Source organism: Lates calcarifer, linkage group LG16_LG22 (genome assembly GCF_001640805.2).
Source record: "Lates calcarifer isolate ASB-BC8 linkage group LG16_LG22, TLL_Latcal_v3, whole genome shotgun sequence".
NCBI classification, from domain to species: Eukaryota; Metazoa; Chordata; class Actinopteri; family Centropomidae; genus Lates; species Lates calcarifer.
In genome coordinates this window covers 11,766,447-11,782,714 of record NC_066848.1, presented here as the reverse complement: position 1 = coordinate 11,782,714, position 16,268 = coordinate 11,766,447, and the positions used below count along the sequence as shown (strand labels likewise).

General features: G+C 40.2%; 1 protein-coding gene across 1 annotated transcript; it reads left to right on the top strand.

Moving 5' to 3' along the window:
* Positions 1-9,847: 9,847 nt before the first annotated feature.
* hmx3a (H6 family homeobox 3a) lies at positions 9,848-13,265 on the top strand. Its single transcript, XM_018696930.2, has 2 exons — positions 9,848-10,517; positions 11,482-13,265. Exons 1-2 carry the CDS (start codon positions 10,229-10,231, stop codon positions 12,102-12,104), a joined length of 912 nt encoding a protein of 303 aa, XP_018552446.1. The 5' UTR covers positions 9,848-10,228; the 3' UTR covers positions 12,105-13,265.
* Positions 13,266-16,268: the final 3,003 nt, after the last annotated feature.

Genomic DNA, 16,268 nt, shown 5'->3' with positions numbered 1-16,268 from the left:
TGCTTAAGTAAAAGTAGCAATACTGTAATATAAAAATACTCCAGTACAAGTAAAACTCCTGCATTTAAAATGTCACTTAAGAATTATTAGCAAAACACAAAAAAACTGAAAGCACTCCCTGTAAAGTAAATGGCCCCTGTGAGTGTTACACCCGTATATATATGATTATAACTGCATCAGTGTGGAATTTTAACTAAGTAGCATTTTACTGTAGTTGGTCGAGGTGGAGCTAATTTTAACTATTTTATGTGCTGTTCATATTTTTTGTGAGTAAAAAATGAATCTATAAAGTCACAAGTAGCTAAAGCAAAGTATAAAGTAACATAAAATGAAAGTACTCAAGTAAAGTGCAAGTAACTCAGATTTGAAACATGCATAGAATTATGTAATTCCACTCCACCACTGAAGGCAATTTACCATCTCTGTTTTCAGTTTCTTTCTCTTTAATTTGTTTATGTATAAAACAAGCACACACACACACACACACACACACACAAACATGCATGCATGAAGGTAGAGGAAACCAACCACAGACTGTGTTGGATTTTCTATCTGTTTGGTGTAAATCCACCTATGTGAGGCCACTGTGTGTGTGTGTGTGTGTGTGAGAGAGAGAGAGAGAGAGAGAGAGAGAAGAGAAGAGGGGAGAGAGAGAGAGAGAGAGAGAGAGTGAGAGAGAGAAAGAGAGAGAGAGAGAGAGACAGACAGACAGACAGACAGACTGAGGGAGAGAGAGAGGCTGATTTGAAGTCCCCTTTAGTCAGACTCAGTTATTTATTGCTATTAAATGGTTAATTTTCCTATGTGCCCTGAGGACTTTGGGGTGCGTTAAGATGTGAGGAAGATAGAGTTGTCAAGGGCTGGTGTGAATGTTTGATGGATTAAAAGAGCAGTTTTGAGGGATCCATTAGGGATTGGTGCTGGTCCCTCACATGTTCCCAATTTTTACTTAAACAGAAGGAAAATAATGATATGAGTCATGATTTTTATTTAATTTTATGTTTGGCGAGTATTTGATATAGCTTCTAGGCTCCATATAAAGAATTTATATATTTGAATATTTGTGGTAGTTTATTAGGTACACCTAGCTAAAAATTAATGCAGTCTAATGTAGCAGTCCTGCAATAAATCCATGCTTCATGGTGGTTACAACACAGTTTTTATTTAAATTGCTTTAGAGTTCTTGATTCAACTTAATGGTCATTTTGGAGGCTGCAGTTTGTGATGCTGTTCAACTGTGTTACAGGGACAGATGTACCACCCTATTAATTTCAGTGAGGAAAGGCTAAACAACAGAAACACCTCCTTTAGAATCATTTACTGTTAGTCCTAATTGCAAACTTCAAAGTTTTTTTTTTTTTTTTAATTAAAATTCTTAGGTCTCCTAAGTTGGCTAAGTGTATATCCTACAATGGCTGCTGTGAAACCACAAACCAAGGTGAACCTTCTAAGACATATTCTGGACTGAGTGTGCAAAATGTCATTGTTTATGATGAGTAATCAAGTTTTAACCTATTATTTATTGTAACTTTGTTGTACACACTCGCCCTGTGTATGTTTAAATTCAAGTGTAAGTGTGTGCACAGGCCTCTCTTGTCTCTGCTCATGTTTCCTCTCATTAGGCAGTCCTGACAGCTGCTGGAAGAGGCAGAGGAGCCATACTAATCAGCTGACAGTAATAGCACTCTTTACCACGCCATGACACAAGAGAGGGAGAAAAGAGAGCAAACAAACACCAATTACTGTCCGTCAGGAGGAGGGGGGGGGGCAATCATGTTTGGGCACTCTTTGTAATCATGTATTCCTTGCTGTACTCACAGACCAAACAATAGGGTCAGCGGAGCTGTGACCAGAGAGAAGAGATGAACATTAGTGTCAAGTGGGAAAACACAATTTTTGTTCTCTGACCCTGAAGAGTGGGAAGCTCGTTGAGTTTAATAGTCTTGCGTTTGGGCATTTCCTCTGTTATTCTCTTTAATTTTGGAAGATTCATCCCCTCACGCGTCAGATAACTGCAGGTTTTAATCTGATTGAAAAGCAGAGACAAAGAAGCAGTTAAAGTGCTATTAGTTTTGATTGGTTACTAATGGGCTCTTACTCATTAGCCAATTTATTGATCCATCAGTAATCAATTTTGGTTCATTCCCATCCCATGAGCTGAATCTCAATCCATTTCCTGAAGTGTCTGAGTTAAGACAAAATTGACCCCAACCCTTCACATACTTAATTCTGATGAGAAGATGTGGTTCTTTTTTAATGTGTAGTTCTGTCACGTTACATTGGAGTGTACACATCAGTCACATGTATATATTATGGCCCACTGGCTTCAGATGCTGTCTGAGAGCCTAAAGCTGTGGGGAGACAGTCTGATCTCCCTGGCCTGTGGATGCAGCCTGTCTGTTGGTTTGGGTCTCACTTGAATTGGTTCCTCTGGTCTGCTCACTGGGGTCTAGGGTGACACTTTCTCATCCCTCTCAGGAGTGCATCCTTGATACCAAAAGCTCCTCAATTATGCACAGAGAGATCAGCTGTCTACTTGGACATGGACAAGATAATATGGTGACACTGAGTGTGCATTACACCTCTCTGGGTCAAGGCCCTGGGTTTGTAGCCAAACTCTTTAGAGGACAGTACAACCAGTTAACCTTATTTGAATATATTTCATAGGAGCCAGTGTTTGGTACCCACTATAGAGGTAGACATTTTGAATGACTTTGCAGATTTGAATAACATGGTTCAGCTCAGTTCAAAGCATTAGGCTTCTGATTTTCTTCTGTCTGTTGCCTGTTCAAACTGGTACATTCAGTTTATTACAAAATTAGGCCAGTACGATAAATGATTATAAGTTTAGTAGCTCATCATAACGGTTTATGTGGCTTTTACAGTCTTTTTAAACCAGGCTGAGCTGAACTGAAAACTTTTGCTTTTTGTCACCAGTGTCACCATAAGGAACTCCACTGCTAAAGGCTACTGATTAGGTCAGTGATTTGGTCAACTGATTCAGGATAGTCAGTTTAGTTTGAGGATTTGGTGCTAAAGAATAACTTGTTGCTATAGAAGAATTTCCTGAACCTACAATTATCTGGCAAACTTGATGTCCACTAAATTCCCCGTATAGCATCTCCTTAAAGAGACTGTGAACTGAAACTAAATGAACTGTACAACATTTTTGGAAATAGGTTTATTTGCTTTCCTGTCAAGAGTATGAAATTTGATGTTATACACATCTGTGCACTAAATATGCAGCTGGAGAAAGCAGCTGGTTAGCTTAACTTAAAGCATAAAGACTGGAAACAGTTTGCTGTTTTACTGGGACTATTACTTGTCTGGAACCAGAACTTTGTGGAGTCTCTGCTGCCAACAAATAGTTTGGTACATAACATCCCATAAAACAGCAAATTGTTGATTCTATAGATTAGACATACCTGATATAATGTGTTTTTCTACCTTTAAAGGTTATGAAATTTTACCTTTGGACAGAGCCAAGAGCCAGACTACAGCCACCATTTCCAGTCTTTATGCTAAGCTAGCCGACTGTTTCCCCCGGCCTCTTCTCATCTAACTCTCTGCAAGAAAGCAAATCTAAACTAATCCTTTAATACTCTTTTCCTGATGAGTTTACATGAATCAATGGTGTGATTAATAAGATATGAAACAAACAAGCTCCTTTTTTTAAACTACATTCTTGGCTGAATGGGTCGCCCGGGTCACATTTAGATATTGTTAAGTGGCTTTGAATAGCTCCCTTGATTTCACAGTTCCAAATGACCCGCGATAATCAGGTCATTAAAATGAGCCCATTCTCCACATCTGACACACTTCCACTCCCGCCTCATCTGAATAACAAATCAGCTCTGGAGTGCTTTCTCAAACAGAAAGGGGGTGAAAAAAAAGGAAAGAGGTAAAACCGACTTTCCCTTTATTTTCAGGTTAACCTTATCTCTATATTCAGGAGTAAAGATAGTAAGTAAGCTAGAGGGGGTAAAAGGTCCTGTCAAAAGTGCCAGTGCCTGTGTGAAAGTACCCGGTTTTCTTAATTCATCCCTTAGGACCGGATAAGTCTATCAATCTGTTAAATTGGAAAGCCATTAGGTGCCCTGGTTTATGTGTTTCAAGCTGTTAACTAGAGGCTGATTGATTGTTGTTCCTTTGATGGGATATGCTGATCTAATCTCACTGTGTGCACGTTTGCAATAAATTACACAATTCATTTCCCCCCATTTAGGAGGGGAGGGAGGGGGGCATCACACCTCCAGGCATGCCTACACTCTGCAGGCAAAAGAGCAGGGAACCTATTTTATGGTGCCATTTAGCCAGCAAGCTTTCAGCAATCCCAGCCTTCTTTCTAACCCCCCCTCCCTCGCCCTCTACCCTTCCAAAAAATCGAAGCATAATCAAGGTGTATGTTTAGAAAATTTATTGTTATAATTTTCCCCCATAATCTCTTCCATTTTCCCGCAGCCACACCGACATAGATCATCATCTAAAAAGAGAGAATGGATAGCAGTTTAAAATTTATCGGTCTTTGATTCTCAATTATACGTGTTTATGACTTCATCTGTCTTCAGTGACTTCAACCTTTTCCATTATGGTGGAATATTATTTGTACGGAATCCATTAAATTCACAAGGCAGGACTCTAATGGTCGGGCTGCAGCGATTTGCAGAGGGAAAAGTTTTGAAAGGCTGGCTTTAGGAAAAACGCAGGCTGTTATGACACAAGAAATTGCTTTATTGATGGTCTGCTCTGCTGCCTGTGCATTTGGCCATTTGTTACCCAGCCCATATCTATATCTCAGGCTGACACTGATGAGAACTTTTCTGTTGCCCTCTCCAGATTACTGAGTTGTAATGACACATACAGGCAGGCTGGGTAAAAGCTGACGATCTGGGGCAGAGTTTTTGGAGGTACGGAGGGTGGATATTGAAGCTGGGTGCCTGGAGGGCTCGGATGAAGCTGCTCATAATAGAGAAAAAAGGGCTACATCGTTCCTATGACTGTTTCTGTCCAAACCTTACAGAGGTCATCATCTCTGCTGAGAAACAATAAAGGAAGAGAAGGGGTGATAAAATGTAGATAAAATGAGAGCAGGAAAGATAAAAAAGGAGGATACATCTTCTCTGTGGCCATGATCTACTTATAAGGTACATGCTAAGAGATGTATTTTCAAATTATTTCTAAAAATGACTGATAATACACTAGCGGAGTATTACAGCCTAATGTGATGCAAGTACATTTGCCAGGAGAGCTGTCATCCTCATCTTAAATACATGTTTCCTGTCCCTCTTTACACAGAAAGTAACAAGATTCCCTCCAGTCAAGTGGCTGCTGAAGTGCTCCAACCTGAATGACATTGAGCTCCTTCGACTGGCTGGTGCAAGGGGCCGAGTAAAAGCTAATCAGGCTGTAATTCAAGATTCGCCTGGCCACTTACAATCGATACCTGCACAATCCCAATTAAAGCTTGCCGGGTCAGTGGAGGGCCACCAATTCCTTTACAAGTTAAATGCAATACTTAAATCCAAGCAATCTCAGTGTGGCCTTCATTGGTTTAATGGCTCGTCCCAAACAGGAGTGTCCAGTTAAAAGTGCAAGAAGGACACAGGGGTGGACAGGTTTCAGTGATAAACGCTGCTGTCTGTGTGAACGCAGCTTGACACCCAGATCTTGTCGTGCAACTGGATTCTGTGCAAACTCTCTGCTTCAATTCCTCATAACAGCTGAAAACAACATGTTCAGAATGGTGACATGCATGGATTGTGTTTCATCAGCTGACGTCCCTCTCTACCTAAGCCAGTCACTTTGTACTACTAGACTGTGTTTAGTCTGTCACAACAAAGTGCAGTAACACAATATGATCCATGTTGTTATTATAACCTACAAAACATCATGTGATTACTAAACAAGTGCAAAGCCTCACAATCTCAGAACCAGTGATGGATAGTAATGTGGTATATCTGGTCATGTACTGTACTTAAGTACAGTGTTGCACTTTACTTGAGTATTTTCATTTCATACCACTTTATCTTTCTGTTCCATAACTTTTCAGAGACAAATATAGTACTTTTTAGTCCACTACATTTATCTGACAGCTTTAGTTACTAGTTATTTTTCATATCAAGAGTCAACAAGATAAAACAACATACAGGAATGCTATAAAATACAAAAAGTGTTGTTTAAGATTAAGATTGGTTGCTGCCACTTGTCATGTGTCTATAAGTTGTAAGCAATTCCACCAATTCTTCACGTTAAAGTTTAAAAAAATATATCATATCATGCACTGTTACAGATGAAATTACTACTAATGGTAAGTTAAATGGTTAAAATTAGCTCCATCTTGACCAATAACACTTGTACATTGCTGCTAACTCATTAATGCATCAGCTATACTAATCGAATAATATCATATATAATGGTATAACACTCATACATTTTGCTAATAACTCTTGCATCTTTTTACTAAAGTATAATGTTCACTGCAGGGCTTTACTTATAATGCGGTATTCTTACTCCTAAATTCAGGATCTGAATACTACCTCCACCACTGATGACATTAACATTAACTAGTTACTTAGAAAATGAAGATTAAACATAAAAAAGTGTCATCAGGTTATGCAGATAAAACTACAACACAATATAAAATGCTATTAAAATAAGCTCCACCAACTACAACAGCAAAATGCAACTTATACATTAATGCAACAGTGACATTAATCCAATAATAATATAGTATACTCATTTTACTGTAACACTCCCAGGAGGATTTGTTAAACATTTTAAATGCTTTTGTTACTTTAAGTACATTTTGCTGATAATGCTTAGTTACTTAGTCACGTTTTCAGTACAGCACAGGAGTATATTTATACTGTGGTAGTGCTATGTTTTCTAGGATCTGAATGTTTGTCCACCACTGCCCAGAGCTCAAAATAACAAACTCACAGCTCCACCATCAACATCTCTTACGCACCTGTATTATACTGTATTTCTCCCATTCTCCTTCCAGTTTTCTCCCTCTGAGCTTTTGCCATTGCATCTGTGTCTTTTATCACAATTTTGACCCACAGAAAGGAATTCTCACAAGATATCAAAACAAAAATCTATATTTAATATGGGAGCAATTACAAAGTGAAGTTGGCTGCACAGGGCCGTTGTCACCAGAGCGTGTGTTTTTCATCAAATAGGTCATTAGACGATGATGGATGTAAACCTATAAAGTATCTAAACTGGACCTTTTAACAAACCACGAGCAACACTATCATTTCTCTAATAGAACCTGCTGACCGTGTCATTCCCTCCTGCCATTTGTCATTTTTCCTTGTGAAATAATCAATATCTGGGCGCTTTGAAATAAATAATATAAAAGTCATAGTAACCTACCCAAGGAGCAACAAAAATAGACTTATGGAGCATTCAGAAGGCCTATATAGCCTCTGGGCAGTGTCTACTGCATGTTTCTAATCAATGCATAATATGACCTGTATTTCTAAACTACAGAATCTTGTTTTTTTTTTCAGGGTTAGATTCTGCTGTGTTCTTTTTATCCCCAGTTAAGAATAATGGACTGTCATTACATGAGTAAAGCAAATAACACATTCATTAATTCCCCACACATACATTTCCATCAGGCATCAGCTTCTCTATGTGTTTAATCACCTACATCTTCCACCTGAGCCCACCTTCTTTCCTTTTAAAATATTCTGATTTAAATGTTTAAAACTACCCACAATCATCTCAAACAACTCTGGATTTACTTTTGTCAACAAGAAAATATATTTTTAAGCACAGGTAAGCAATAGAGGGTGTGGTGCTAATTATTACAAGTGTCAGTTCTGCTTTACTGACAATATTCAGCCTATATACAGTAAAGACATTAATACTGTCTGTTGTGAGGTAAATACTCAGAAATCATAGGAGGCTGCACAAATGTCACTTTCTTTTTACACCAGGAGGTTCCATCATTGTGTACATGAACATAACTGGCACCTGATTCAGTAGTACTCTGCAATAAAATACTACAAAATGAAACTACTGCATTTGGATGTCAAGTTTCAAACAAATACAACAAGCCATATTCCTGATATTCCAATATTCACAAATCTTAGAATAATGTGAATTCTTTCTATATTGCACCAAAAGAGGTTTCCAACCAAAGATACACATTTTGCACCTCAGTCTGACAGTGCCATGAGATACCTGTGATGATGACCACGTAAGAAAAGGCCGTAATTACATCACAGTAACAAGATATCTCCACTTGAGCAGCTCACTAAATGAATAACACGTGTTAATTACGCAGACATGCCGCTGCATGTAGGAACTCTACAGATGATGGAGGGAAAAAGAAGTACTCAGTACAACCTTTACCTCTGTGCTGGCACCCGCCATTATGGCTGCATATCACATGGCTAATGAATGTCTTGAGGGAGCAGATGATGATGATTCATAACTGAAATGAGCACATCTCTGTTAGGTCACACATGTGATCAAACTGTTTTGTAGGACAAATATGCTGAGAGCTATCTTGTCACTCTCTGTCTTGGTCTGGACAGTGCATTGACTTGCATTAATACCCAAATCTTAGATCAAAATCCAGAAGCTGCGTTTTGCTCCCAATTTAGAGATGACTCCCCATAATGTGACAGCAACTGATACAAGCACCGACACACACTCTTTTCTACACACTTGCATTTCACCCACATGGCCCACAGAGGACGCTGTCTCCCCGTCCTTCCTCTTACGCCAGCTTCCCAACCAATGGACTGCTTTTTAACAAGTCAATTAATATCAATGAGTGAATATACATAGCACATTTACAAAGAGCGCAATCTGAGGGATGAATTAACCAAATCGATTAGGGAAGAACAAATGACTTTGCGACACGCAGACATTGTGGAAGTGGCCCTCGCTGAAAATCAATGAATTAGAAATATGAATCTAATCGCCCATTGGTGACACGTCGAGTAGCTGCAGCCTGATCTCAGGCCTTTTTCATACTAAATCCGAGAAGCGTAAATTTGGGGACTATTTGTCGATTCTACTGCTGGCATGGTAACCATACACACCCTCTTAGTTATATTCAATTTTGTTTTGACTATCTTGGAATGAAAATTTTAACAATTTTGCACAAGAAAGTAAGCCTTTTTTTGACTCCAAAATTAATAAAAAAAAATAGCACGAGGCTTTTCCTCTATTTAACTTGGTATAACTGTTTTTTTTTTTTTTTTTTATTCATTTGCATAACAGTGGGAGGATTATGCTGCTACTGGCTTGTCCGTCTCACAAACACACGCATATGTGGATTTTTTGGGGGATAATTTGCTCTTTGTTGAATGTCTGTTTAAAATGACTCACTATATAAAAGCGTGACAATTAGGCCTTAAATGATCAGTGCAAACTTTCAGTGGGGGCCCACACAGGCTATTTTATATTTCTTGAAAATACATATATTTTAGTGATAACTTTTTAGGTTAAAGACAATCTAACATCTCCGAAAATCTTTTCACAAATAGCCAAATTTTAAAAAATCCACCACACACCTGCAGCCTGAGTGAAAGTAGTTTAAGAATGTAGCCTATCACATATGAAAAAAAAAAACAAAAAACTGTAACGTTAGTTGTGTGTTGAGGCGCTTATCCCAAACCTTCCTTTTTGGCGCTAACAGTCCTGTGTTCATTTGCTGCCTAATTGGACTGTATAAGACCAATAACAGGCGAGCGCCTGCAGCCAGAGCGCACACACAGAGGGAGGATGGTCTCTCTCTCTCTCTCTCTCTCTCTCCTCCTCTCTCTCTCTCTCTCCTCACCGTCTCTCCCTTAATCCCATTTGCCATTGTACATGCCCAATCGCCTATACTTTCCGCATTTAACTTGGATGACATTTTTATTTCATCATTAGCATCAGACGCCAGACTGACTGACACGGCGGACACCGTTTGCGTTTTGACGAAAGAGCCCCCGGAATGAGACATCTCCATGTTTACACGCGTTATTTTTTTATTACCTCTAAAAGCTTTTATTATTTTTCTAGCCTAGAAGGACGCGTGTTTCGACGCGCTCTCTAAAAGTGAATCGAGCCTCCGCGTTAAATCACCGAGAAGAATAAAACAGGGACTCCTCGCAGTCCGGATATCGACAGTCTGTGAGTCAGCCTTGTTGGGTTTTTTTTTTTCTTTTTCTTTTTTTAATTCCCGCTTCCGTGGTCCCTCTGCGTTCAGACCACAACCACAGCGATGCCAGAGACAACGCAAGAGACGTGTGCTTCGGCCAAGGACTCTCCTTTCTTCATTAAGAACCTGCTGAACTGTGATAGCAAACCGTCCAAACCCAAGCCAGTGCTGGCTGCCACCAAGGCCGCCTTGGAGGGAGGATTTTCCCTTTCCCAAGTCGGGGACTTGCATTTTCCACGCTTTGACCTGCCCGCACAGAGGTTCAGTCTACCGGCTCACTACTTGGAGCGCACCTCGGCGTGGTGGTACCCCTACACCCTCAGCTCATCCGCCCACCTACACAGAACTGAAGGTAAGCCTGAGACTGATAACAACAATACTTATTATATATTATGATGGGCAGAGACAAAGAGTTACTCATCAGCAACTGTCACACTTTTAGCTTCTGAATTCCACGTTGATGTTGGGAGTTTTTTCTTAATAATTAAAACAAAATCCCAGGGACTATTTCCTTTCCTGCGTTTTGTGACATATAATAATATCATATCAGCAACCAGTCACTGCACTTCCTCCTCAGACACCCGCCCCATAAAGGTGGATTTTGTGCGTTTTGGTGACAGGAAATAATACTACACGACCTGTCTTTAAACCACACCACGGAGTGTTACAGGGACGTGACGCCTTGTCCTCCACTGAGGGCCTATTTTGTTATGCCACGACGCGGCGATAATAGATCAATAAAGTGACACACTGTGCATAAAATGAAGTAGACATCATGAAATCATCGGATGAAGGGTGACGATGCGCAGCGTGCTTTTGATTTGTCTATTGGCGCTCACTATGAACATATTACCCCCGAGGCTTGGCCACTGACAGCCTGTTTCTGTGATTTATTCGCGTGGGATTTAAAACACGCGGGTATGAATGGCACTATCATGCTTTCATGCAAAGATAAAATGGATTTTTGAAAGTTTTTTTCTCTCTCTTTTAGTCAGGGGAGTGATTGTAAAAGCATTACTTGTTCAAATGAGACTAAGAAGTTGAGCTGGCCTATCGTTTAGGAATATCTTATTTCTTTAGTTTTAGCAGGGAAAAAATAATTCTAATTTGACTATATTTGAACATGGTGTTGTCAGTAATGTCTAGCTCTAAAAGTGGTTTATGTTTATGTCGCAGGCTATGTCTATTCTCTGGCACTATTTTATTTTTCCTAAGCCCACAGACTGTGCAGTAGCAACAGGGTGTAATAAAAGCCTAAATACATAAAGCATCAGTCTCAGTGTTAATGGCCACATCTCCCTGTGTCCCTGTTTTAGTCCCTGAGAAACCAGGAGCCAGAGACTCCTCTCCAACCTCGGGAACAGACAGAGACTCTCCCGACCTGGTGCTCAAATCCGAGCCAGACGCCAAAGACGACGACGAGGACGACGAGCACAACAACAACAAGAGCGGCGACGAGATAATCCTGGAGGAGAGCGACACGGAAGAGGCCAAAAAAGACGAGCTGGAGGAGTGGAAGAAACGAGACGACGACAAGAAGCCGTGCCGTAAGAAGAAGACGCGCACAGTTTTCTCCCGGAGCCAGGTGTTCCAGCTGGAGTCCACCTTCGACATGAAGCGGTACCTGAGCAGCTCGGAGCGGGCCGGCCTGGCCGCGTCCCTCCACCTGACGGAGACGCAAGTGAAGATCTGGTTCCAGAACAGGAGGAACAAGTGGAAAAGGCAGCTGGCCGCGGAGCTGGAGGCCGCCAACCTGAGCCACGCCGCGGCGCAGAGGATAGTCCGCGTGCCCATCCTCTACCACGAGAACTCGACCTCGGAGAGCGGAGGCGCCACCGCCAACGTGCCCGTGAGCCAACCGCTGCTCACCTTCCCGCACCCCGGCGTCTACTACTCACACCCCATCGTCACATCCGTGCCGCTGCTCAGACCGGTTTGAGAATGGCTGAGTCCGAATTCAAGTTTAAAAAAAAAAAAAAAAGAAAAGAAAGAAAGAAAAAAAAGACCTAAATATTTTTGTACAACTGACAGAATGAAGAAGAAGAGAAAAAAGAGAGAAAGAGACTGTCAGGCCTGCGTGGACCTATTTTAGCAAATATATTGTGTCATTTTCCATAAGGGTGCCGTTTACACATGATCCGACAATTCAAATCCCATGTTTTATATTATTATTATTATCATTATTAATATTATATGAATTTATCACCTCTGGGGTCCACATGCTCACACTGCCTGATGAGTGTCTTTAATTTTTTTCCCCCTAGGTTTTACACCATGACTGTTGCTACACAGGCCAACTCAGTCTGCTATTCAAAAAAACTAACAAACAAAGAAAAAGTACCTAGTTTACAAATATTGGCAGCCTACAGGCGCGGGCCTGCTCATCAGCTAACACACGTATTTGATTTTGTTCACATTTCCAGAGCTGATAACACGATGATGTGCAATACACTGACGGTGTGCTGTGAATGAATGAATCCACTACACGGGTTTTGTTTAGTCATCTATTCACGGTGGGACACTGATGAGGCTTTGTTGTAATATTTCTCCCCCCTCCTCCTTTTTTTTCGTTGTTTTGCTGTTTGAAGCGCTTGACGGGGACAATCAAGACACTCTCAACTGTAAAAAAAACAAAACAAAAACAAAAACAAAAAAAACAAACAAACAAACAAAAAAATACTCATGTAGCTTTCTGTTTAGTTTTAGTGATTTTCACTCGTGTTCCCTCCACATGGACACGTCCTTCAAGCACAAGTGTGAGCTCCAATGTCTCTTGATCTACTTTGTGTTTTTGAACGGGAGCAAAGGAAAAAAAAATATCGACCACACTGGTGTACAAAATATGTAAATGTATATATTTAATGAGGCGCGGGGGAGAGGAGCTGCCACTTGCGGCTTCTCCTTTGTACAGTAAAAACAACGTTTTGATATTGTATTGCTGAACCATGTTGTGAAATAAATGGAGAATATTCCTTACATTTTAGGACATTTCTTTTGTATGGCTGCCGTCATGTATCCACTGGTGGATTAGAACATCTCAGAAATAAAGTCTGAGGAGGTTAAATGGACACAGTTTCTGCTCAACATGTATTTCAAAATTCTGTTTTCACACAACGTTCTGAACATTTTACGCACCAAGAAATATTATTAAAGGTAAATGGTGATACGACAGATTAATGCTTAATCTGATAATAGACAGACAGACACACACACACACACACACACACACACACACTTGGAGCTTGGGCAGGTGGGTTTCTGTAATCATCTTGGTGTTATGCACTTTAAAAACGTTATTTTACATAAAAAGTGGCTCGGTCAATTAGATGCGTAATTGCCACCATCTTGCCAAAATTATGGGTAATGTATTCAGAAGAGGACATTACTCCCTGAGTATGAGCTGCTGTCTTTTAACATGTTTTCTCTCTCTCTTTCTCTCTGACGGCCGTGTGTGTGTGTGTGTGTGTGTGTGTGTGAGAGAGAGAGAGAGAGAGAGAGAGAGAGAGAGAGAGAGAGAGAGAGAGAGAGTGTGTGTGTAGTGTGCAGTAGGTCTATATTCAGGGTGAGGTGATCTATAACAAATATCATCACCTCAGTATTTTAGTGATGCAACAAACAGTCAGTGTTTAATTTATTCTTATTTTATTCTTTGTGTGTGCCTGGATTTAAGCACATTCTTAAATATGTCTGAACTTAATTTTGTTTCTACTTTTTACGGAAATTATTCTCTTTACAAGGAACACCAGTGATGCCCCTGATGTTTAAGTGGTAAGGTAGCAAAGATGTAAGATAAAAGATATTAAGATGAGATTTAAGATATGAAAAAACAAACAAACAACATTACAAATAATATAACTGAATTAACACCCCACTTATTATCAAAATCATATTATTACTTTTGTAAATCTTTAACGAACATCTCGCAGAGTCTCCACAGGTAAAGTTGATACAGTTCTGTATCAGCCCAGATTAATGACTTATCCTTCAAAATAAATTTGAATAAAAAAAGGTGTAAAATTCCAAATTAGAAATAAATTATTAAACTGGTACTTTGTAACACATACGATCCTACAGGTGTCACTGGACACTTGATGCGATTATCTCAACGAAGACATGTATTTGTTTGTAGTTGTGTCAGCGAACGATAGATGTTTTTTTTTTTTAAAATTAACCTGCTTTGATAGTTTTTTTTTCTTGAATAAGGCACACGTTCTAATTACTCCAACTTGACTGAAGACATCGCGTGATTTGAGAAAATCAATGGAGATTAATACAAGTGCAGTAAATAAGCAGCGTATAATACGTTCACTGATGATGGTTTTGCTTTTTTAATCTTAAATATATTTTGTAAGAATCACATGCTGATTGAGGTATTATTGACAGGTTGCAGGCGAGACATTATGTCGAGACTGAACCTGAAATTTTTACAGTTAGTCTATAATATACACAGTTGCTGCATGGAGTATTTGTCTTTCCTTTTTCCTTTTTCTTTTTTTTTCTTCTCTTTTCTTTTTTTAAACAAAAACTGAAGTTACAAGGAAGCGATGGGGAGGAGGCTAAAGGAGGAGGGAGGGGACACTTCTCTCAGCTTGTGTTGAGTTGGGCACAGTCACATTAAAACAGCACTGATCAGTAATCAGTGTTAATTTATTACAAAATGAAATAACACCTTCATGCCACTAATGAATAATCATCAGGATGCAATGTTTAATTTGAACAAAGGTTTTAACATTTCTTTTACGGCTTTTGAATCTGAGCAGAGGCCACCATCAGACTGTCATCAGGTGACAGGGTCCAGGTCGTAGGATCTCACCTGCTCCTGCACGGTCCCTTTAAATAAAGCAGCAGTGCTCAATAGAGCCTGTTGTAGTTTACTCATAGTGTGTTTTACGCGGAGGTAGATTAACTATTGATAGCCTCATAATTTGAGGACAGTTCAGGTCTATCTAAAGGTTCAGCCTGCCTGCAGTATAAAAACCACCTAATAACACTAACACACTGGTCCCAACCATGAGAAAGAGCACCACAAAGAAAACTTAACAAATAAGTTTTTTTTTTAATCAAATGAGGCACGTGTATGTCTCAGTCAAAACAACCTTTGCCTCAAAGGCCTGTTTTCATCTGTAGGCTAATACAGTTATTGGAAATGAATAAGTCAGCTATAAACTCTGTATGATGACCTCATCAAGAGACAAAGGGTTCATTCAAATATCGTCAGATCACCCAAGTATTGACGCGTACCTACCACGCACACTCAACACGGCCCCATTACCGCAAATTAATAGATTAGTATGGCATTATTCCTCTGGCACATATCGATCTGCAAACGTCTGCGGCATATTGCGTCAAGTATGAGCAACGTTCACACGCGCCGCTTTCGGGCCTCAGCTTCTGACCTTGATTTGCGCGCATAAATTGAAAAAATTACCACTCGATAATTTCCATTTGTGCGACATCTTTATGTAAAGGAGAAACCGGGGGAGGGGGGGCAAAATCAGATAAAGTACATTTGCAGGGACGGGGGCAAACGGACGTGACCGGGGCCCTGCGCTCAGTGTATTACATTAAAATGGGAGAGCTGAATGGGTAATTTCAAACCCCCTATCAGAGGTTTTAGTGCCCAGTTTGGTGGGGGGGACGGGGGGACGCACAAGTGGCCCGACCACCTTGCGCAATGCAGGCCCTCTTCTCTGCAGCCGCTGGCATCTGCTCACATGTATGTTGGACTATTAAAGTTCTGCATGCAGAAATGAATGCACTCATGTTAGAGGCTTTGATAGTAGAGGCCTTTAGAACCACTTCTGGCTGTGCTTCATAAAATTAGGTTCTCTGAGCCCCCCCCCCCCCCCAGGGGGGGTTGGCAGAGGTTCCTCTACACCAAGACAGAAATTATATTTCAATTGAAGCATTAAGAGAGGCATACAGGCATAATCATGTCAGACAACAAACACCTTCTTCCTCTTTGGTGACTCCCTCGGGAAAAAATGGTGGAGTGTGTTTAGAAAAGTTTATGTAAATCACCTCAAAAGCACCTTTCACGTTGCTGCTGTGGCTAAACAAAATGCATCCTGTTACAGCAGGTGAAACCTGATGGTGACTTCTG

Excerpts from the sequence above, each read along its gene's own strand:
- hmx3a (XM_018696930.2), top strand. The coding sequence starts at position 10,229 with ATGCCAGAGACAACGCAAGAGACGTGTGCTTCGGCCAAGGACTCTCCT. Across the intron at positions 10,518-11,481 it reads CCACCTACACAGAACTGAAG|TCCCTGAGAAACCAGGAGCC; the intron begins GTAAGCCTGAGA and ends TCCCTGTTTTAG.